The sequence below is a fragment of the Camelus dromedarius genome, chromosome 27 (assembly GCF_036321535.1).
Source record: "Camelus dromedarius isolate mCamDro1 chromosome 27, mCamDro1.pat, whole genome shotgun sequence".
NCBI classification, from domain to species: Eukaryota; Metazoa; Chordata; class Mammalia; order Artiodactyla; family Camelidae; genus Camelus; species Camelus dromedarius.
Genome location: NC_087462.1, coordinates 22,773,982 through 22,799,005, shown reverse-complemented (window position 1 = coordinate 22,799,005; position 25,024 = coordinate 22,773,982). Strand labels below are relative to the sequence as shown.

The 25,024-nt window shown below is 41.8% G+C and overlaps 1 protein-coding gene across 1 annotated transcript in view; it reads right to left on the bottom strand.

The window, feature by feature from the left end:
* SIMC1 (SUMO interacting motifs containing 1) overlaps positions 1 to 23,170 on the bottom strand; it is a 56,841-nt gene extending 33,671 nt beyond the window's left edge. Inside the window, exons 1-2 of the mRNA XM_031437832.2 lie at positions 22,985 to 23,170; positions 2,701 to 4,695 (exon numbers count right to left, since the gene is read on the bottom strand). Coding sequence (XP_031293692.2) covers positions 2,701 to 4,695; positions 22,985 to 23,113 — 2,124 coding nt within the window. The 5' untranslated portion in view covers positions 23,114 to 23,170. The remainder of the gene's footprint in view (positions 1 to 2,700; positions 4,696 to 22,984) is intronic.
* Between the last annotated feature and the right edge of the window lie 1,854 nt (positions 23,171 to 25,024).

Here is a 25,024-nt window from a genome sequence, read left to right as displayed (position 1 = left end):
CTGTGAATGGCATGTGATGAGAATTAGGAGCAAGAGAAGATAGGAGAACAAAAATCTCGCTTTGGTAGCTGTTCTACATGCATTGCACTTTATGACCTTGAACGTGTATTATCACTACTTACCTACAAATGGAGACCTCTATAAATGAAGTTTATAAATTGTTTTGATGCCCCTATCCTTAAGGGGAACTAATATTTACAGAGTACTTCGATAGCCCTGAAAGGTGGCTTTGTACTTTCATATGTTTACCTTTAAGCCAAACAACACTATGATACGGGCATTATGACTTACTTTAGTGCTAAACAAAAAGAGACTCAGAAGAGTTAAGGCCAATAGCTGGTAAGTGGCAGCATGGAGACTGGCTACGAAGTTTTGGGGGGGATTTACTGTGTAGCACAGGGAATTATATTAAAAATCTTGTAATGACCTATAATGGAATATAATCTGAAAAAGATAACTGAATCACTTTGCTGTACGCCTGAAATAACATAACATTGTAAATCAACTATACGTCAATAAAAATATTGTTATAGCCGTCTTAGTGGATGTAAAGTGATATCCCCTTGTGACTTTGATTTGCAATTCTCTAATGACTAATGATACTAAGCACCTTTGGAGAAATGTCTATTCAAATCCTTTGCCCATTACTAATATAACACTGTAAATCAACTATATCTCATTAAAAATAATGTAAAACTGACCAAAACCCCCAATAAATTTGAATAGAAGAGAAAATAAAATACATCATGCTTTAAAAAAAAAAAAAGTTCTAGGGGAAAATGACCTAGTGAAGTACTTATAAAAAGCCCCCCCAAAAAGCAGAGAAGACGGAAAAGAATTACAGATGTATTCTAGATGGCGGAGGTTCTTTAAGAAGGTAAGAAATAAAGAAGAAGAATTCAGTGTGTGTGGCCTAACTGCCACCCTGTGATCTGAGTTATGGGCACACAGAAGGTGGTGAATCTGCGCCTACGGACGGCTTCACTACAGCTTTGACTAGGGAAACACCAACTTTCTGAAGGCCCCCACATGCTCTTGATCATGGAAATGATGTATCGACCAACCTGAGGCAAACCCACAGGAAGAAAGAGAATGAGCCTGTGGCTGAGGAGAGCCATCCAGAAGGAGAAGACATGAAGCATAGGAGAAGATAGAACAATTAAAATAGAGGAAAAACAAATCACTCTCCAAGGCCAAATCAGTGTGAATGCCTGACATGTGCTAAGCTGGATCACTGACTGCTCCAAGAGGAGAATGTACCTTTTGAATTCTTTGAACTACTTCAAGCCAGTCTTAATGCTGGGAATGTGGCAACCTATAATGAAAAAGGCTTCACGCTGGGGGACAGAGCCACAGATTTTTTTTTTCCTTATGCGTCTGGTTTTGTTCTTATAGATCAATGAAGACCAATCAGAAGGTGCATGGCCACTAAAATTTTAAAATTGAGTTGGAGAGGGTGTGGAGAAAGGGGAATTCTACACTGTTGGTGGGAATGTAAACTGGTGCAGCCACTGTGGAAAACAGTATGGAGGTTCCTTAAAAAACTGAAAGTAGAGCTACCATATCCAGCAATCCCACGCCTGGGCATGTATCTGTTGAAAACTCTAATTCGAAAAGACACCTGCACCCCAATGTTCACAGCAGCACTATTTACAGTACCCAAGACATGGAAACAACCCAAATGCCCATCAGCAGACGACTGGTTTAAGATGACGTGGCATATATATATATATATATATATATATATATATATATATATATATATATATCACTCAACCATAAAAAAGAATGAAACATTGCCATTTGCAGCAAAATGGATGGACTTACAGAGCCATACTAAGTAAAGTAAGTCAGACAAAGACAAATATTACATGACATCAATTATATGTGGAAACTAAAAAAATAATACAAATGAATCTGTATACAAAACAGAAATAGACTCATAGACACAGAAAACAAACTTACGGTTACCAAAGGGGAAGGAAGGAGGGAGGGTTAATTAGCAGTATGGGATGAACACATACAAACTACTATGCATAAAACAGATTAGCAGTAAGGATTGACGGTACACCAGAGGGAACAATATTCAATGTCTTGTACCAACTTATAGTGGAAAATAATCTGAAAAAATACATAACTGGATCACTTTGCTGTACACCTGAAACTAACACAATACTGTAAAATCAACTATATTTGAATTAAAATAAAAATCTTAAAATTGAGCTTCCTCCCCCAAAGTTAGAGAGTAATAATTTTGAAGGCACTGAAGTGTCATGAGCATAATCATCTCTGTGATGCAGGCGCTATAGTGAGGGTATCGGGGATGGACAGGCACAGGAACAGAAGAGAAGCATCTGACGGAAGCCTGTGGTGAGCCGGACACTCTAACAGGCGCTCTACATGTAATCTCATTAATGAGATGCTGCCAGATCTATTCTCACCTCCACTTTACAGACAGGAAGGAAACCTTAGGTTCAGAAAGGCCAAGTGACTTCTCCAGCACCAGTTTTTCAGTGCAGGTCTGAAACTTGAACCCAGATCTGACTCTGCACTGAGCGGTGCCGTAAGTGGGGGAAAGATAAAGATGTCAAACTCATGCTGGGCCCGTCCTCTCCTGCACGGACTCCTTACAGCACAGTAACCTTATGCTAGGCCTCTGGCGAGGGCGCCTAATCCCTAGGGGAAGACGTGGCGGCTCACCTCTCTCGAGTCTTTATCTGGGATCAGTGTCTGGAAGAAGAGGTGATGCACCGGAGGCCGCAGGAAGAACTTCAGCCTGTGCAGGCACGGCCTGCTGTGCGGCCCGCCTCGCGGCGCTTGTGCTGGTACCCGGGCCAACGCGGCGCCGGCCGGGTGGGACAGTGACATCCCTTTTCTGGCTGGCGTTTCTGGGACCGAGAGCCATGGAACTTTCTCTAAGGGAGTTTCAGACTGTGGAGACTGTGGGCTGGGAGAGCAGCGTGGAGAGGATGGAGCTGAGATGTCCATAGGCGTGTCGCGGTTCTGTATGTCGTTTGGGGGAGAGTCAGGCCTGATTCGTGGCAAATGAGGCAAGTCTCCAAGTGTGTGCGGCACATCTTCTGGCAAGTGTGGCACGTCGCCAGGTGAACGCAGCACATCTCCTGATAAGTGTGGGAAATCTCCAGGTGACTGTGGCACATCTCCTGGTGACTGTGGCATGTCTCTTAGTGACTGTCGTACATCTGCTGGTGACTGTGGCATATCTCTTGGTAACAGTGGCACATCTCTTGGTGACTGTGGCATGTCTTCTGATGATTGTGGCACATCTCCTGGTGACTGTGGCACATCTCCCAGGGACTGTGGCATGTTTCCCAGGGACCGTGGCAAGTCTCCTAGGGGCTGTGGCATGTCTCCCAGGGTTGGTGGCATGTCTCCCAGGGACTGTGGCATGTTTCCCAGGGTCGGTGGCAAGTCTCCCAGGGACTGTGGCATGTCTCCCAGGGACTGTGGCATGTTTCCCAGGGACTGTGGCATGTCTCCCAGGGTCGGTGGCAAGTCTCCCAGGGACTGTGGCATGTCTCCCAGGGATGGTGGCATGTCTCCCAGGGTTGGTGGCATGTCTCCCAGGGACTGTGGCATGTCTCCCAGGGGCGGTGGTAAGTCTCCCAGGGACTGTGGCATATCTCCCAGGGACTGTGGCATGTCTCCCAGGGACTGTGGCACGTCTCCCAGGGACTGTGGCACGTCTCCTAGGAATGGTGGCACGTCTCCCAGGGATGGTGGCACGTCTCCCAGGGATGGTGGCATGTCTCCCAGGGATGGTGGCATGTCTCCCAAGGACTGTGGCATGTCTCCCAGGGACTGTGGCACGTCTCCCAGGGACAGTGACATGTCTCGCAGGTGTGTCACACCCTGTGGATATGATATGTTTTGAGGTGGGCCTGTTACATCTTGAGGTGGGCAGAGTGAGTCTTGAGGTGGGCTTGGTGAGTGTTGAGGATGCCAAGGTGAGCCCTGAGGTGGACCTGGAGTATTCTGTGGAGGGCATGGCACATCTTGAGGAGGACATGGCACTTCCTGAGGCAGGTGAGGCAAAGTCTGTAGTTGGCACTGCACGGTTTGTGATGGGCATGACAGGGCTCGCGGTGGGCACGAGGAGGCGCGTGGTGGACATGGTGAGGCGCGCAGTGGGCATGGCAAGGTGCGCAGTGGGCATGGCAAGGCTTGTGGTGGGCAAGGCACATCTTGCTGCGGGCATGGCAAGGGTGCCCTTCGATTGCTGCTGCTACCATTATTGCTTGTTGGGGAGAGGGACTGAACGTTTGAAGATAGTTGTAGGCTTGCCAAGAAGCCAAGGTCACCTTTGAATATGGTTGAGCTACAGTTTGGCTCTGCTGGATAAACAGAGTCCCCACTGATGGATGTAGGGGGTTGAGGACCTTCAAATGCAGTTTCGTCCAAAAGGTCCAAATCCACAGGATCACTGTTAATGATTCTCTGTGCTGTCTGCCGAGAGCTTCTATCCACTTGCCCTTCCACCACCTCCTTGCTGGAGAGGCTGGCACATGTTTGAAGACTGGCTGGCTCCTTCTGGGCAGGAGCAACAGGTTCTAGAGTCAGGTCAAGAGTGGCAATGGGTCTGTTTTCTTCCTCAGATCTTGTCAGGTCAATCACACAGAGTCCACTGCGATCCTTTGCCCTTGGTCTGGTTTCTCTAGTTAAGTCAATGAAGTCCTGTTGAAGGATTGTGAGAAGATAAGAGATCAAGCAGGGGTCTTAGCTTTAGCTCAGATAACATATTTCACCCTTTTTACTTCACTGACAATTCATACATCTTGTATATCATAAGCATTAGTTTATTTCCTTTGGGCAAAATTTTGCTACTGTCAAAGCAGGCAATTTCTATACCTTCTTAAATTATCCAAATGCCACAAGCACGTAACAGAGGGCACAGGGGGAAATGTTTTGTGATCCAAGGTGGACAGAGGAGTCGTAGGGAAGGTTTCAACCTGAAGTCACAAGGTAAAAAGCAACCTTTGATTGGAAAAGCAAACACACAGGATAACCTACAGCAGAAACTAAAGAAGGGAAGCTAATATAAGAGAACCTACTCTGTGCTGAGAACATGTTGAGTGTTTTCACACATCTTGAATTTTCACAGTGACCCTATCAGGAAGTCCCTGCCATCTCCATTATACAGATGGGGAAACTAGAGTTCAGAGGGTTAGATTATTTGCCTACAGATGATACATCTATGTGGTGAGACAGACATTCAAACCCAGGCCTGTTTCCTTCTTTCCCTGTTAGGGCCTAGGAACGTACAACTTCATTCAATACATAATCAGCCTCTAGACAGGATAATACAGTAAGAGTTATAAAAGCAACCAGTGTTAAGTCTGAGCCCGAACTACATTAATTACTGAGAAACCTTCTACCTTCACTCCCACTCCTTGGCAAAATTATTAGGCAGTTCACAAAGCCTGGTGATGCCAGCCAGAGGCACTACAGACAACTCTGGGTCATGAGCCAGGATGAATATTACTCTGCCTTCCAGGGGTCTCCTCACTCCGTTGAGTACCATTGCCACTGGCATGTTAGGTACCAATTGCTGTTGTCAGCAAAGCTGTTGCTGCTATGAGAGCTACCCTGCTGTCTCTTTTAACAGGTGTGATGGGCACCACTGTCAACAGCACCAAAGCAGGGCAGAGGATTCTGGGTGGGTCAAGTGAGAAGTTGGCATGCACCTCATCCTGGAGTAGGGATTTCTTGGTGAAACCTAATGCCTCATCCCTAAGAAGCGGCCATGCAGTGTACTACCTCTCTACTGCTAGCTGAACCCAACATGAAGAGCTGCACGGCCATGGAGGGTCTGAATTCAACTTGCTTTTCATCGCCAACTCCTAAAATGCAACGTTACCATGTCTCTCCCACTTAAAACCCACCATATGAGCTACAGGATAAAGGACAAGTGCCTGAGTAAGACTCATAAAATCCTTCATAATTTAGCTCCTCCTTATGTGATCAAATCACACAGAACTACTTCAGATCCCCAAATGTGTCATGCATTCTCAAGTATTTTTATGTTTGTTTATGTTTGCTTATGTTTTTTTCTTTTGCCTGGAACGACTATTATTTCTTTGGTTGTTTGGAAGTTTGTCTTTCAGGACTTAGTCCAGATATGACTATGTGCGAAATTCTTTCAGATTACTTCTCGTCTCAGATTAAATTATTTGTTTCCTCCCTTCTATCCCCACTGCATCTGTACAAACCTCTTTCTTTATCCTAAAGAATTTAATGTTTTTATAATGATATTGAAAATGGAAATAATTTTTGACATTTTCTAATTATTCATTGCTAGTGTACAGAGATACTATTGGTTTATGTATATTATCCTTCTATCATCGACTTTGTTAAATTCATTTACTAGTTCAAGTAATCTTTTTTTGGAGATTCCTTAGTATTTTCCATATAAAAAATCATTTGTCTGCAAATAAAGAAGTTTTACTTCTCCCTTTTCAATCTCCATTTCTTTTATTTCTTTTTTTGACTATTGCAATGGCTAAAGCATCCAGTATAATTCTCAACAGAAGTGCTAAAAGCAGGCACATGAGACTTTCATCTTAAGTATAATGTCAGTCGTGGAGTTTTCACAGATGTCCCATATCAGATTTTTTTCAGCTTTTAATAGTTTGTAATTTAATGTGATTTCTTTTCTCATTCAAAACAAATGTTCACTTTTCTAACAGATTTTTTTTTCCTTTTCTGAGTTTTCATTGAGAATCATTAAATTTTGTCAAGTGATTTTTCTGCATATGTTGAGATTTTTTTTTTGTCATATTAACATCAAAAATTATATTCATTGCTTTTCTAATAGTAAATTTATCCTGGGGAAAACTCCACTTGGTTATGATGTGTTATTCTTTTTCTATATTGTTCAGTTTAATATATCAATACTTTGTTAAGAATTTTTACATTATACATATTCATGAAGAATATTATTTCTTATAATTTTCTATTCTTATAATTTCTTTTACTGGTTTTGCTATTCTTATAATTTCTTTTACTGGTTTTGCTATTGGAATAAAACTGGCCTCATTAAATGACTTGGGAAATATTCCCACCCACTCTGTTTAGGTTGAGTGGGATTGGTACTGTATCTTTCTTTAGTGTTTAAAGAAATCACCAGTGAAGCTATCTGGGCCTGAAATTTGCTTCGTAGGAAAATTTTAAATTACAAATTTAAAATTTAACCGACATAGGGCTATTAATAATTTCTTCTATTTCTTCTTGTGTTAGTTTTGTGACTTGTGGAATTTGTCTCATCTAAATTATGAGATTTACTAACAAAAGTTGTTTGTAACAGTCCCTTATTATCTTTCAAATTCTATACCCTGTATAGATTTATTCTTGATTCTCTCTTTTTATCGCTAATGTTGGTAACCTGTATCCTTTGCATTTTTTCCGGATCAGTCTAGCTAGAAGTTTATCAATTTTATTGCTCTTTCCGAAGGACCAGGTTTTTAATCTGTCTTCGATTTCATATATTTCTATTGTTATCATTATTATTTCCTTCCTTCTACTTACTATGGATTTAATTTACCCTTTTTCTAGTTTCTTAATGTGAAAGCTTAGGTACTGAATTTCTGAAATCTTTCTTTTGTAACATTAGTATTTTAAAGCTAAAAATTTCCCTGTAAATACTGCTTTAGCTTCATCCCATAATTCTTAGTAAACAGTCATTTAATTATCATGTAGTTCAAGCTTACTTTCATTATGGTCAGAAAACGAACCTTGTAAGATTTCAACCTTCTGAAATATACTGAGACTTATTTTATGTCCTATCATATGGCCTACTTGCTGAATGTTCCTTGTACACTTGGAAAAAAATTGCATTCTGCAGTTGCTGGATATAAATGCCAGTTAGGTCATGGTTGTTGATGGTGGCTTTCGGATCTTTGAGTTCTTCACTTTTGAGGGGATCCAGTTGTGCTATCAATTACTGAGAGAAGTGTATTAAAGTGTCCAACCACGACTGTGGCTTTGACTGTTTCTCCCTTTCATTCAGTTAGTTTTCGCTTCATGTATTTTGAAATTCATTTTATTAGATGTATATACACTTATAGTTGTTATACCTCCTTAATGTATTAGCCCAGTTATCACTGGAAGGATTCCTTTTAGTCTCCAGCAATCCTCCTTGTACTGATTTTTTTTCTGGTATTAATATATCTGCTTTAAATTTCTTATGCATACTGCTTGCATGGTACATTTCTATTCTTTTATTCTCTATGTATTGGTGTCTTTATATTTAAAGTGCATCTCATCTATACTACAAAGCTACAGTAATCAAAACAGTATGGTACTGGCACAAAAACAGACACATAGCTCAACAGAACAGGTCAGAAAGTCCAGAAATAAACCCACGTGCTTATGGTCAATTAATCTACAACAAGGGAGTCAAGAATATATAATGGAGAAAAGACAGTCTCTTCAATAAGTGTGTTGGGAAAACTGGGCAGCTACATGTAAAAGAATGAAATCATAACATTCTCTAACATCATATACAAAAATAAACACAAAATGGATTAAAGACCTAAATGTATGACTGGATACTATAAAACTCCTAGAGGAAAGCATAGACAGAACACTGACATAAATCGCAGCAATATTTTCTGCTCCTAGAGTAATGGAAATAGAAACGAGAATAAACAAATGGGACCTAATTAAACTCAAAAGCTTTTGCACAGCAAAGGAAACTATACACAAAACAAAAAGACAACCTACAGAATGGGAGAAAATATTTGCAAATAATGCAACTGACAAGGGATTAATTTCCAAAATATACAAGTAGCTCACACAGCTCAATATCAAAAAACCAAACAACCCAAACAAAAAATGGGCAGAAGATCTAAATAGACATTTCTCCAAAGAAGACATACAGGTGACCAAAAGGCACATGAAAACATGCTCAACATCATTAATTATTTGAGAAATGCAAATCAAAACTACAATGAGGTATCACTTCACACCAGTCAGAAGGGCAATTATCAAAAGTTTACAAATAATAAATGCTGGAGACGGTGTGGAGGAAAAGGAACCCTCCTGCCCTGTGGGTGGGAATGTAAATTGGTGCAGCCACTATGAAGAATAGTATGGAGGATCCTTAAAAAACTAAAAATAGAGTTACAATATGATCCAGCAATCCTACTCCTTGGCATATATCAGGAGAAAAACTCCAATTCAGAAAGATGCAAGCACCCCAATGTTCACAGCAGCACTATTTACAATAGCCAAGACATAGAAGCAACCTAAATGTCCATCGACAGATGAATGGATAAAGAAAATGTGGTGTATATATACAGAATGGAACACTACTCAGCCATAAAAAGGAATGAAATAATGTCATTTGCAGCAACATAGATGGACACAGAGACTATCATAGTAAGTGAAGTCAGTCAGTCAGAGAAAGACAAATACATGATAGCACTTATATGTGGAATCTAAAAAAATGATACAAATGAACTTACAAAACAGAAAGAGACTTGCAGACATAGAAAACAAACTTAAAGTTACCCGGGAGGTGGGGGCAAGGGTGGGATAAACTGGGAGTCTGGGATTGGCTGATAGAAACTACTACGTACAGAACAGATAAAACAACAAGGTCCTATTGTATGACACAGAGAACTATACTCAATGGCTTGTAGTAAACTGTAATGAAAAAGAACATGGAAAAAAAATTAAAATGAGAAAAAATTAAGTGTACCTCATATAACTAACACATAGCTGGTCATTGCTTTTTTGTCCAGTCTGACAACCTCTGCCCTTTTGATTAGTTTTTGGTTCATTTACACTTAATTATTGATATATTTACATATATATCTACAATCTTCCTTCTTGGCTGTATCTATCTCTGTATCTAAAGTTCCCTTTTTTTATAAACTGGATTTCTGTTTTTTATAGTTTTCATTTCTCTGTTGAGATTTTCTTAGCTATTCACTCACTGACGCCATATTTTCTTCAACTGGATGAACCTATTTATAATAGTTACTTTGAAGTTTTTGTTAAATCCGACACTTAGGCTCACCCAGAGTCAGTTTCTATTGACTGCCCTGCTTTTTCCCCTGAGTATGGGTCACACTTCTGTTTCTTTGCATGTCTAGTAATTTTTGGTTGGAAACAGTATTATATGTAATACATGTAATGATCTGATTGTGTCCTTCTAAAAACTGTCTTTTCATTGTTGTTGTTCGAGTCGTTAATCTGCCTGAGCTCAAACTGCAAGCTTTGTCTCCTTCACACAAGGTAGGTGTTAATAGCTTTGCTGGTATCTATGGTTTCCAGCTGCTGCTCTTTTAACCTGACCCCTTGGTGGTGGGGGGCAGAGTGGTTCTCTCCTGTGCTTGCCTAATTTGGCTGTCAGTCAAGGATTTGGGCAGAGATTTTACTCAAATTTTAGGGTTTACCCTTCCTGTGACTGTCTTGCTTCTGTGGATTCTTTCCCAATTACTTGCTGCTCTGCCATTCTTGACCTCTATCCCCTGACATTTCAAAACCATGAAACTTCAGCTTTCTGCCATGTAAGTGGCAAATCAGGGAATGCAGCAAACTCAGATTGCCCCATGCAGCTATCTTTCAGGAGTAGATTTCTCCCTACTGTCAGCTGATTTTTCACTGCGCCTTCAGGGAGTATTTTAGCAGGTTAAGGGAGTTTCATAGATTGGAAGTACAATTCAACTGCATTGCTCTACCTCGGAGAGAGTTCATTGCTCCCCTCTTCAATGACTCCACAGCACTCTGTACACACCGTATCACTTCAGTGCATACGGCAGAGCACTTGCTAATCCTCTCCCCCTTTAGACAGCAACTTATTTTTGTATCCTGTATCCTTGGTACCTATACGGTATCATGGACTTAACAAATGATAAACGAATAATCTTGATCTAATAACTATTGTAGATTGATCCTCTCATCTCGTAGTCCTCTCAGCCTCTTCCTAACTCCTAATTAAGTAATTTGTATTTCCATCACATATTACCCTAAGTTTTCACAGATAATAAATTATGTTTCTAATTTTAATAATTATGTCACCAGAGGGAAGAGAAATACAGATGACTAAGACACTCCAATAGTTTGCATCTGCAGAATGAAACTCAGCAATAAACCCACAAGGCCCTTGTCCTTCCCATTAATCCTGTTTTCAGAACTCAATGCCTCACAGCAACCTTGTGAGGCGAGTATTATTCACATTTTGTAGCCGAAAAGCCTGAAGTTGGGAGTCTCGTTCGCCAGCACCTGCAAGGTGCTGGTCGGAGGCTTGGCTCCTTATCACGGCGCTGATAACGGATTTGCTCTTCTCCACTCCAGGATCAGCTCATGGTTTTGGTTTTCTTTTTCTCCGCGGAGGTTTCTGTTAATTCCTGCCAGCCCACCAAGCAGGAAAAATTAGTTTCATTCAAGATCTAGTTGTTTTGTTTTGTTTTGTTTTAGCAGAGAGCCCTGTAAGAACAGTCATGCTGCTGAAGGCAGAAGGTCCTGGTCCAGGCTCTTCACTATATCCCCAAATTAACTGCTTATCTTTCCCTCTAGGACTGAGTACAGTGCCACAGTGACTGGCACAGCATCCGACACATGGTTAAGTGCTCCAGAAATACGAGCTGAATTGAAAATGAAATAATTCCGAGGGGGAAAGCTGATCTTCCACACCTCATGTATGGAACTTCCATTCAACAAGACCGAAAATAAAAGAGATACTTCAGGTTTCCCTTCACCTGTCAGTCTTTTCTACAAGGAAAAAGTAATGGCTTCATTATTTGGTGAAACTAGAACCAAAGACTGACCCAGGATCCCCCTTTCTCTTTTTAAGCCCTCTACCCTAGGGAGACTATCTGCTTTTTCCTTGGGTAAGGTTACCATTTTGGTATAAGGTATGATGTCTATGCCAAGGTTCTTTTTTTGCCTTTGAATGTCCAATTGTTCCAGCATTGTTTGTTGAAAATACTATCTTTCCTCCAATGAATTATTCTTGCATCTTTATAAAAAAAAATCAGCTATACTTGTGTGGGTCTCTCAGGTCTCTATTCTATTCCATTTATTGATGTGGTAATCCTTCAACCAATAGCACACTGTCATAATTGCTGTAGCTAAATAGTAAATCTTAAAATCGGATAGTTTGATTCCTCCAACTATATAGTCTTTTTCAAAATTGTTTGGCTAATTTATTTCCTATTTTCCACACAAATTTTGGGAGCAGCTTGTCTATATTCATAAAGGACCACGTTCAGATTTTGGTAGGAATTAAGTTAAATCTATACGTCAGTTTGGGAAGAGATTGACATCTTTAGTATGTTGAGTCTTCCCATCCATGAACACAGTATGTCTCTTATTTAAGTTTTCTTTCTTTCAGAAGCATTTTGTAGTTTTCAACATATTGATCCTATATATATATTGTTAGATTTATATCAAAGTATTTCATTTTTGGGGATGTTTGTAAATGATACTGTGTTTTCAATTTAGGTTTCCAAATGTTTACTGCTCGTATACAGAATATCATTGATTTGTGTTGACCTTGTATGCAGGGACCTCGCTAACTTATAACCCCACTTACTTGTTCTAAAAGGGTTTCTCTTCCTTCCTTCTTTCCTCTCTTCCTCCATCTTCCCCGCCCCTTGTTCTTTCCTGTAGATTCTTTAGGATTTTCCATGTACATAGTCATGTTTTCTGGAAAAAGGTACACTTTTATTTCTTCCTTTATAATCTGTATGCCTGTTATTTCCTTTTCTTGCCTTATTGTACCAGCTAAGACTTTCAGTACCACGTTACTATAAAATATTGATGAAGGAAATTGAAGATGATAGAAAGAAATGGGAAGCTATCTTATCCAGCACCATTTACTGAAAAGACTATCTTTGCTCCATTGTACTACTTTAGCGCCTGTTCTATAGTCTTTGTTGACTGCAGTAATGTGGTTCTGTTTCTGGGCTTTCTATTCTGTTCCACTTATCTGTCTGTCTTTCCTTTCACCAATATCACACTGTCTTGATTATTGTAGTTTGTAGTGAGTCTTGAAGTCCATATGATAGTGGCAGTCCCCTGACTTTGTTCTTCTTCAGTATTAAGTTGGCTATTCTCAGGCTTTTGCCTCTTCATATAAACTTTAATCAGTTTATTGATCTCCACAAAATAACTTGCTAGGATTTTGATTGGGATTGCATTGAATCTATAGATCAGGTTCCTAAGAACTGACATTTTGGACAATGTTGTGTCTTCCTATCCATGAACATGGAATCTCTCTCCATTTATTTAGTTCTTAAATATCTTTCATCAGTTTTGGAGTTTTCCTCATACCAATCTTATATATGTTTTGTTAGGTTTATATTTAGTTATTTCTTGTTTTTAGGTTCTAAAATAAATGGTAATATGTTTTTAACTTCAAATTCTACTTGTTCATTGCTGGAATATAGGAAAGTGACTGCCTTGTAAACTGACCTTGCATCCTACAATTTTGCTATTATCCCCTATTAGATTTTTTTTTGTCAGTTCGTTCAGATTTTTTTCTTCATATGTGATTATGACATCTGTGAGCAAAGACAGTTTTATTTCTTCTTTTGCAATCTGTATACTTTTCTTTTTCTTGTCTAATTATATTAGCTAGGACTTCCAGCACAACACTGAAAAGCATTGATAAGAGGGGACATCCTTTCCTTGTTCTTGATCTAAGTGGGAAAATTTCAAGCTTTGTACCATTAAGTATGATAGGTTTTTTGTTTGTTTTGTTTTTGTAGATGTTCTTTATCAAGTTGAGGAAACTCCCCCTCTAATCCGAGTTTGCTGAGGATTTTTTTTTTAAATACCATGAATGGATATTGTATTTCGTTAAATGCTTTTTCTGTATCTATTGATATGATGTGGTTTTTCTTTGTTAGCCTGTTGATGTGCTGGATTACATTAATTGATTTTTGAATGTTGAGCCAGACTTGCATACCTAGGGTAAATTCCTCTTGGTCATGGTGTATATTTTTATACATTGTTAGATTCAATTTGCTAACATTTTGTTGAGGAATTTTGCATCTATGTTCAATGAGACATACTGGCCTGTATTTTTCTTACAATGTCTTTGTCTGTTTTTAGGGCATTAGGGTAATGCTGGCCTCATGGAATAAGTTAGGAAGTATTTATTTCTTTTGCTTCTATCTTCTGTAGAGAATTGGTGTAATTTCTTCCTTAAATGTTTAGAAGAATGTACCAGTGAACCCATCTGGGCCTGGTGCTTTGTGATTTGAAAGGTAATTACTCATTGATTCAATTTCTTTAATAGATATAGGTCTATCCATATAAATTTTATAACAAAATTTAAAGTTTAAAAAGTGTTGGTTATCCCCAAATTAATCTATATATAAATTTAACAAACCCCAAACAAAATTCCAGTGGTATTTTTAAAAAGAATGAATAAGATGATTCAAAAGTTCATTTGAAAGAGGAAAGACTCAAGAATAACATAAAAGGAGAACGAAAGATAAATAAGGAGGCTTTGCCCTACCAAACGTCAAGGTAAACTGCAGAGCTACAGCAATTAAAATATGTAGAAAATGGGCCCCAGAGCTGGACACTTAGCTTATGACACAGGTAGTTTTCCACATAATCGGGTAGATCATTCAACAGTATTAAATGAGTTAACCTACTATTTGAGAGGAGCCTTCCCTTTGAGCAAAATTCTAGACAATTGAAAAGTTAGACTATTACCTGTGGCACAAATCTAAGAAGTTTGATAACATCCAGGTTGGCCAAAGTATAAGAAAACAAGTATTCTTAAACACTGTTCATGTAAGAATGTACGTTACAGTCTTTTTGAAGTATAATTTGGTGGTTATGTATCAGCCAGGGATCTTAGGAGCAAGTGAAAAAACCAAATCCTAAAAAACATCCACTCTGATTAATTTAAGTACAAAAGGAACTGATTAAGGATAATGGGTAGCACCCAGGATTTAGAGGAGAGCCTGAGAACAAGCTTGGAGTCTATGCAGCCATAATGGATGCTTGAAACCATACTGCATAACTGAATATGCCAGTATCACTGTCACGTGGCCAGCTGTGCCCTGGGCCCTACTGCTACGTGTCAGGCCATTGCTGCTGTGGCCTCGCCAAAATAGAGTCCACTTTACCCTGCTTTTCTCATCACCAGCTTCCAATTCGAAGTCTGGAATAAGTACATATGTCCAAGCCTTAGGTGCGAGGGAGCCTAGGAATGTATATGGAATTGAAGCTTCTTTAGGAAGAAATACATTTTATCACCAAAGGTGGGAGTTTTTGCAAACAGAGCTCTGGATTTCAGATACTAAGATCCCACAACAAACGACGTTATGTCTACAGCAGTGACATATATTAAAATCATAAATACATATTGCTCTTTAATTTCAAAATTCCACTGTAAGGAACCTGTCCTACAAACACACTCTTATGACCATGCAAGAGAGTTCATTACATCATAGTCTGTAATAGCAAAAAAAAATTAAAATCGATAAGGGGCTGGTTAAATAAATTATGGCTTTTTTTTATATTAGAATAACATACAGCTGATAAAGTACTTATTAAATGAATACTGTGGGCCTGGATCCTTATTATATACTGGGAATACCACTGTAAACAAAGTGGACAATAGTTTGAAAGAGGTACCAATATTTTTAAAATGCCTAAAATGTATTAAGTAGTTTAAAAGATTAGTATGACTCTACTGGGAGAAAATTAGACATTTATGTATGTTTGTGTACAAACACATAAAAATAGTTAAAACTCTACCAGTTAGCACCTGGTTGAACCTACCTCAGTTTCCTCATCTATCAAATAGGGACAATAATAGTACCTACACTCTCATGGGGCTGCAGTGAAGACGGCACGAGCTAATCCATGCAAGGCACTTCACATGATGCCTGGCATGAACGCCAGCTTTTCTCACTATGTCATTCATGCTCACCATGATTAATATGGTCAACCCTATACAGCAGTCATTCAGAATCAAAATACCAGCTCCTTGATAGGAGAGGCACAGGACCCAAACAAAGGAAGGCTTAAAGTTTTATTGATTGCCAAGAAGGAAAACCCCATAAAATGAAAAGTTAAACTATGCTTCTAATTAGAAAGACAATATTACTAAGATATTAATTCTCCTTTAAATGATAAATCTAATGTAGTGGTCTGGACCAGTGGCAATTCTGCCCCCCACAGGAGACATTTAGCACTATCTGGTTGTCACAAGCGGAGGGGAGTGCTGTGATGGGTTGGCATCGATCTGGGGGGTAGAGACCAAAGACACTACTAAACATCCCAGTGCCCCAGGACAGCCTCCCACAGCACAGAATAAACTGGCCCAAGGTAATCCCCTGAGCTAATGTAATCCTTGATAAGATGATTCTAAAATTCACTTGGAGAACTAAATGGTCACACCAGCCAAGAAATTTCTTGGGAAAAAAAAAGTAAGGAGAGGTAATTGCTCTGCCAGATATGAAAAAATATCAAACCACAAAAGTAAAACAGTAGAGTTCTGGCATTGAGAATAGACAAATCATTGCAACAGAATAGAAAACCCAGAAACAGATACAAGTGTATAAAATAATCTGGTGTAAAAAATGTGTTTCAAATAAGTGGAGAAAAATAATTATTTAACAAATGATTCCCAGACAGTTGATTTACATCATATATTATAAAATCGAATATCCAGAATGTTTCCCTCATACATCTGCAATCAGGATGCATATAATAGTGTATACATTTCATGTGATAGTTTCTTTTTCCCTAAAAACCTGTTCTTACATTGACAGCAAGTCTTAGATTAAGTGCTGTCTTAGAAATAAGGCAATACAGTATACGGAAAATGGTAAGCATACTTCATGCTGCATAAAACATTTTAGATGAATTAAAGAACTAAAAATTAAGAATGAGACAGTAAAAGAACAATAGTAAGGAAATAGTAGGAAAATAATCTCAGGACAGGAAAAATCTTTCTAAATATAAAACAAAAGAAAAAGAAAGAAAGAAGATGCACAAAGACATATGTAAAAATGTAAAACTTCATTAAATAAAACACCACAAACTATGGATTACTAAATTTAGTGTAATCCCAATTTAAAAGTAAAAATTTGGAAGTTGACCAAATAATTTTAAAGTTGCCTGAAAGAATAAATATGCAAAGCTAGCCAGAAAAATTCTAAAAAGGAAAAGCAATGAGAGTTTCCTTTGCTTATTACCATAACAGCATGTTATGAGGCCACAATACAAAGTCCACAGATAGACACGAAGGTTATCAGTTGATAAAGGTAATATTTCAAACCACTGGGTAAAATGGATAGGTAATTCAATAAACGATGTTGGGACAACTAGCTAACCGTCTGGAGAGAAAAATACGATTTTATTCTTTTTTTGAAACGAAATCCTGGTGGATTAATGAATTAAACGCAAAAAATATTTTTATGATTTTAGGAGTAAGGAAAGCCTTTCTAAGTGTGACAACAAAGACAGAAATCATGAAGGAGAAGAGTTACAGAATTGACTACATACTAATTTAAAACTGTAAAGAAAACCAAAGAAATCAAAAGGTTGAAAAAATGTGACATGCATGACACAGGGGGCTTTGTTAGTTTCCTGGTACAAATTACTACAAACTGGCTGGCTTAAAACAACAAGAATTTATCCTCTCACAGTTCTGGAGGCTTGGAAGTCCAAAATCAAGGTGTCTTCAGGGCCATGCTCTCTCGAAGGCTCTACGGGAGAGTCAGTTCTGTGCTTTTCCCTGAGCTTCTGGTGTCGCCAGCAACACTGCTTGGTGTCCTCGATTTGCAGCTGCATCGCTCCCATTGTCACATGTGTTCTTTCTCCGTCTTCACATCTTCTTATGAGGACACTAGTCATACGGGATTAAGGGCCCACCCTACTCTGTATGACCTCATCTTCACTGATTACATCTGCGGTGACTCTACTTTCAAATCAGGGCACATTCTGTAGTGGTGGCCAGGACTTCAACATATCATTTTGGGGGACCCAATCCAACCTATAAAGTCTTTACTATGTAAATAAAACTGAAAAATTAGCAGAAAAAAAAACCCCTAAACTTGATAGGACAAGAAGAGGCAGATGACACACACTCACACACACACTGTGTATAGAGAGAGGTCTCCAATATTCTATCTCAAATAAACATGTGCAGGGTGTCCAGCTCTACCGCATGCTGGGCACATGCTCTGACCGCCAGCCTCACTAGCTGCTCCTCCTTCCCTCGCCCTCACCTGGGCGAGGCGTGGTGGCACGTCCCAGGGCTAGGTCCTGTGTGCTCTCCCACTTGTAGACACTCAGCCTGCATGATCTCATCTTGGCCTATGACTTTACTACAACCTGTGTGCTATGACACCAAATGTGGGGCCCTAGTCAGGACTTCTCCTCTGGCCTCCAAACTCAGTACAAACATCATACCTGTTGGCTATCCCACAGGCAGCTTAAATTTAACACCTTTAAAAAAGAACTCTTGAATCTTTCCTTCAACCCTGTTCCTGCTCAAGGCGTCCTCATTTCAGTGACTGACATGGACTTGCATCCAGTAGCTCAGGCCCAAACCAGGGCATCATTCTTGATTCCTCCCTTCCCCTCATTAACCATGTCCAAGGATCTGGACCAGTTGATTTTACTTCCTAAATACCTCTCATATCCTTCTGCTCCCCCAGCTTGCATCACCACTCTAGTCCAAGCTACAATTATCTCTGGTCTGGACTGTTGCTGCCACCTCCGAGATGGATCTCCCTGATTCTACTTTTGTCCCTTACAGTAAGGTGACTATACTTCTGGTTTGTTTTGGACAGTTTCAGTTTTCACCTGTTGCTTGACACCCTGTCCAGTTAACACCCCCTTTCATTTGGGGAAAGATCTCCACCTGGATGATAAATTTACACAGTCAACTTATCTTACAGTCTTCTCATCTCATGGTAGTCACCTTTTAAAAATGTAAATCAGATCATGTTATTTCCCTGCTCAAAACCCTTCAAAGATTACTTACTACGTAAGAATAAAATCCAAATTCCTTACTGTGGTCCTCAAGGCCCTGTATAACCCAGCCCATCAACTTCTCATCTCTTCCAACTCTGTCCTGCACTCACGTTCCAGCCCCACTGACCTTTCGATTCCCCCAGTCGAGCCTATTCCCACCTCCAAGCCTCCGCTCCTGCTGTGCCCTTGCTGTTACTTTATTTCCCAAGATGTCCTCATAACAAATCTGTTCTGTTATTTTGTTCTCAGATCAAACATGAACTTTTCAGAGAGGGCTTCTTTGAAAACATGACCTAATGTTCCCAGCTCCACCCAAGTTACTCTCTGTTACACTGTTCACTTATTTGTTAGTTTGTTTCTTATATTTCCCCATCAGAACGTAGGCCCATCGTCATCTTGTTGACCTTTGCAACCCAGGGTCAAAGCATGTGCTCAATAAATATTTAAGGAAGAAATGAATCACAGGCCCCCCAACTAAAACCATGACAGCTCACAAAATCTATCAAATCAGCAAAGATTAAAAGAACACAAATGCCTTACTTTTCTTCCTAACACCCTGTACATCATCTGACATGACATTTATGTGGTTGTTTACTCTTTGTCTCTGTCTGACTAAAATGAAATCTCCACGAGAACAGGGACTTGGTTTTGTTTACAGCTGTAGTCTTAGCACCTTCAAGAGTGGCCTGGCATATAGTAAGTGTTCAATAAATATTTCCTCAATAAATTGACAGTATCTAGGAGTGACCAGGTAGCGGCGAAAGGGGTATGGTGGGAATGTAATTGGTGCACGATTTCTGTAGGAAATTTGACAATATACAGCAAAAGCCCTCCAAAGAGGGCACCCATTTTGACTCAGCAATCTCACTAACAAACAAATGAATAAGGATATAAAAATTATTTCTCAGGAAATTTCTCCCTGAGTTGTTTATAATTAGAGAAAATTTAGAAATGGCAGAATGATATCCATTTATAGGAAAAGAGAAATATAATTATGAATCTGTACAATGAAATACATTAAAATACTGAAGATGTGTTACTTAGTGACACAGAAAGAGATAAAAAGTATATTAAGAGAAAAAGGCAAGCTGAAAACAATGAAGTATAGCAAGACTTCATTTTTGCAAAAATATGTATTGCGGAGACACATGGATACATTATGAGAGCACACTGGCATTTACAGATAAAAGTTCAGGCAGGCAGACTTCAAAATGTTAACACTGGTTATCTTTGGATGGTGAGATTAAGGGCAATTTAAATTTTCTTCCATATATATTTCTAAATTTTTTTGTAATTAGGCCAACCAAAATTATCTGAACATGTTCTGCTTTTATAAGTGGGGAAAAACAACCCAATAAATATTATAAAAAACACAGACACATTTCATCAACTCGCTGAAGACAAAAGCCCAGGTTAAGACCCAAGAGTTCAGAAACGTCGGCTTCAGCACTGGAGATGGCTTTCTGATCTTCCGAACTGAAGCAAGTTGTTTCCCCTCAGTCAAATATTTGTAAAAACAGAAAAAAAAAATTTTTTTTTTTTTTACAAAACTTGTTTCTTCTATTTCATTGCTTGCCAAGCTTGAGAAGGTCAGGCCTGGCTGAGAAACAGCACAAAGTGTAGCCAAAGCTATCATTTATGCTGAACATTTTCCTTGCATTGCTTCATTAAAAACCTTCTAATGGTCCTGCCATGTAGGCACTGATGTTCTCAAGTGCAAAAGCTGAGATGACAGAATTTGCCAAAGCTCCTCCCACAGCTGTGTGTGTGTGTGTGAGAGAGAGAGAGAGAAGGGGTGGTTCAGGGGTAGGGGAGAAGGTGGGTAGTTCCTGATTTGCACAGAGGTTCCTCTGACCTTGGGGCTTTGAGGAAAAGTTGGACAAAGACACCTTAGGCTTTATAACCTTGCAAGTCTCTTAATGAGACTTGACCTTTTATGTGGTTATCCTACCACCCTTATCTAACTTGCTAGAAAGATAAAAGGAGAACCAGCTTGGAGTTTTTAGAAAGCTGGAGTAAATATTGGGAGAAGCAAGATTTACACTGGGCACTGCTCTGGAACCTGCCCTTTATTTCTCTTTAACCCAGAGGGTTCCATGTCAAAATGCTTGGTTGGGTAGTCATAAGGGAGGGGGGCAATTTGAGAACACCCCTGTGTGTGTGTGTGTGTGTGTGTGTGTGTGTGTGTGTGTGCGCGTGTGTGTGTGAGAAGGGTGACAGTACACACAACAGACTGGGATAAGGATGACATCGGTGCACTTGGAGAAGGAAGCTGGACCAGGATGAGGGAAGACAGACACCACTTGGCAGGAAAGGAAGCAGGTAGGAAGGACAAAGTTAAGTGGGGATTGAGAGGAAGAGGAATAGAAAAGAGGAGGAACTAAGAGGAAAGGCAGTTTGTGAGTTATTCTGCAGCATTTTTTTTTTCTTTCACCTTTTCTTTCTATACTCTTTCCTTGATTATCTAAATCACAATTAGGCCTTCAAGGTTCCTTTCTACTGAGATGATTACCAAATCTCTCCAGTCCTGACTTTTCTCCAGAGTTCAACTCCTCTGAAGTCCAAACTGAATGCAGCATTCCCTCCACCCCAAGCCTGCTCCTACTGTATCCGCTCTCACCTATCAAACACCATCTGAACTGCTCTCTCCCCCATTCCTTCAACCATTCTTTCATCCAACCAATATTTAATGCAGATCTTGTATGGCCCTGACACTGTCACAGCAGTCAGTACAGTCACTTCCCAGGTGGGGTCACTTTTACTTGAAAATCTCTTTGTCTGTCCATCTCCTCTAAATTCTTTACTGAAATTGACAGAGAATCACTCTTGATTGAACCATGTCAACTCAGCACCATAAGTTAATTAGTTTTACAGGCCATGCATAGTGACCTCCTAGATTTAGCACTATACCTGGGACACAAAGGTGGCTCACAGTGGAGGCTTGGGGACTACAAAGCTGGGAAGGGAAGGGGCCTGGAGGAGCAGAAGTTAGATCTGTTTTGACAATATCTGCATGTGAAGAAAGGTGTTTACAAAGAACAGGGGCGTGATAATTCCTTTATTTCTGGGGCGTGACTCTGGGAGGCTGGAGAAGACTGTTGCAAGTCTGACGTGGAGAGTCTTCTGATAGAGGGGGTGCCCTGCCCACCTCCCAGCCCCTGAGTCCTCAATAGCCACTTGTTGACTACATCACCTTGTGTGACGGGAACCACAGATGTTGTGTGTTCTATCCTATCCCCAGCTCCTGGAACATCTGGCCCAGAGTTAGGGTTCAATAAATATCTGTGGAGGATTCTAGAAGGGCAAGGACCATAGATGTTTTATTCATTCCCTCAGGAAGAAGGACAAAGACTAAGGGAGCCTGAGGGAAAAAGACTTCGTGCAAGAGGCTTCCCTCGCTATCCGTTTAGAGCTTGGTAAATGTTTGCTAAGCGACATAAATCACCCTCCTCCACAGCTCCAAAATCGGGCCCCTCGCTCGGCTGCCAGGCCCTGGAGCGAGGCCACTATCTGGCCCAGGCCCCAGCTTCCCTCCCGCCCTGCCCGGGCTCCTGTTACCTCCCTGCATTCATCTGCACCCACCACAAGCCAATTACACGCTCCCACGTCCCTGCCTCGGGGTCCGGGACGCCCCCAGGGCCCCCGCGTCCCCCGCCAGGCCCCCAGCCCCCCAGCCCGGCCCGGCCTGGACCGCGGCCCCCCGGGGGCTCCGGCACCCCCCGCACCAGGCGCGCCAGGACCTGCTCGTCCATGTGCTCGGCCGCCACTCTCCAGCCGCAGCCCGCTCGGGCTTGAGCGCGGAGCCCGGGAGGCCTGGCCGGGGCTGGACAGGCCGGGAAGGCGGCAAGGCGGGAAGCCGCTGCAGCTGTGAGGCGCCCAGGGGCGGACGGCTGGGCCGCCGAGAGCAGCGGGCCGGGCCCGGCCGCGCCGGGTGGTCCGCTCCCGAGCCGAGGCGACGCCCCGGCCACCGAGCGGCTCGGCCACAGGCAGCGGGCTCACTCACCACGGTTCGGCGGGGAGGCGCACCGGGGGTGCGGGACAGGGCCCGGCGGAGCCTCCGCGCCCGGCCCGAGCGGGCGCCCCCGGAGCTCTCGGAGCCGCTGTCGTCCGAGATCACGATGAAGTCCTCCATGGCTGCGGGTCCCAGCCGAGCCAGCGCGCGGGCGGCCGGCGACCCGGGAGGCGGCAGCGGCGGCGGCGGCGGCGGCGGCGGCGGCGACTTCGGTTTCTGCTGCTGAGGCGGCAGCAGCGGCGGCGGCAGCGACAACCGGGGCCATCACCCCGCCGGCCCCGCCCCTTCACGCCCGAGCCCCGCCCCTGCCGGCCCGGCTCCGCCTCCCCCTAGCCCCGCCCCCTGGCGGCTGGCGGTGGGCCGCCGGGTCAGGGCCGCGGTCGCTGTCCTTGGCGGTGGCCCTCGTCCTCCCTTCCCGAGGAGAAAAAGAGAGAGAGTGAGAAAATCAAATCAGCCGGCTTGGGGGCGGTGTTGAGGGCGAGAGTGCGGGACGCTGAGGCTGCAAGGTCTTCTTTCCCAGCTGCTTCTAACTGACTCAAGTGTGCAGTGAGGTGTAAACAGGCCTCAACCGATTCCCGGGGGGGGGGGGGGGCTGGCCTCGGACTGGCCTGGCGGGTGGAGGGGCCCCTGCTGAGGGTGGGTGAGCTGGCCTGTGGCCCAGTGGGCGGCAAGAGGCCCACTTCTTTGTGCACATGGGCAAATACCTCTGTAGGATAAATTCCTAGAAGTGGGATTACTGGGTCAAAGGCGATGTATCTGTTGTTTCGATAAATGATGCCAAATTACTCTCCTGAATTGTGCCAATTTGCGGTTTTACCAACAATCCGTGCCACTCAGGAATTTAAACTGTGCGATTTAGGGGTTAGATCAGTAGCAGGATCAGAAACTGAAAAAATGCACAAAGAGAAGTGATGAAGGAGCAGACATGACGAGTAATTAGATGTTATGAATGAGCAAAGGTATAAAGATGAAAAAAGATGTACCCAGCAGACAGAGAAGTGGTAGGTAGTTGGCTGTAGGGCAGGAACATAAAAATCAGGATAGGATCTGTGTTACAGTAAATGCGGGGTATTGACAGAATCTTGCTGCTCAGGCTCTAGCAGCTTGGTAAAATGTATTAACAGATCCAAAGGAGAATGTGTTGACTGCAAAGGGGACTGGATCCTAACGGAATGGTTATCAGGTGCTATCTAAGCACTGCCTAGAGCAGTGATTCTCAAACTTTACTGAGCATCAGAGTCACCCAGAAGGCTTGATAAAACACAGAGTGCTGGGCCCCACCCCAGAGTTTCTGACTCAGTAGGCATGCGGTGAGGCCCCCAAATTTGCATTTCTGACAAGTTCCCAGGTGATGTCGATGCTGCCATCGTGGGGAACACACATTGAACACCGCTGGTCTACGGCCAGCAGAGTTCAGATGATCTGGTGGTACGTTTGAAATCATCCTTGTTGTGAAGGGATTCATTAAGCTGTCTTCACCAAATACCGTGAAACGTTCAGTTTATTTAACTCCCTGCTTCTTTTCTGGGCTTCTGTGACTCTGCACCTCTGTTGCCACATCTTTTCAGTCTCCTTAGCTGACTTCTGCTCCTCTAACTCACTCCTTAAATCACGAAGTTCCTCGTGGCCTTTGTATACTTCTCCCTGCACAGTCTCAAGCATTCCCACGCCTTAATGATAATTTTTGGGCTGATGACTCCCATAGTTTTATCTCTAGCCCAGCCCTGGCCTCAAAGCTCCAGGTGTGTATATCCAAATGTTTATTGAATCTCTTGGGCGTCTCATGCTGAATATGTCTAAAACTGAACTCACCTGCTCCCTCCCGACCCCTGCAAAGAAAGCCTGCTTCTCTTCTGTGTTCCCCACCGCAGTGACTGGTGGTACCACCAGCCAGCGGTTGCTCAAGTGAGAAGTCTGAGCTTAATGCTCAGTTTCTACCCTTTCCTCATCAACAAATACTGTTTTACTACCCAAATATTTCTTGCACTCACTCACTTCTTTTGGCGTCTGCTGTTATGGTTTTAGGCAAAC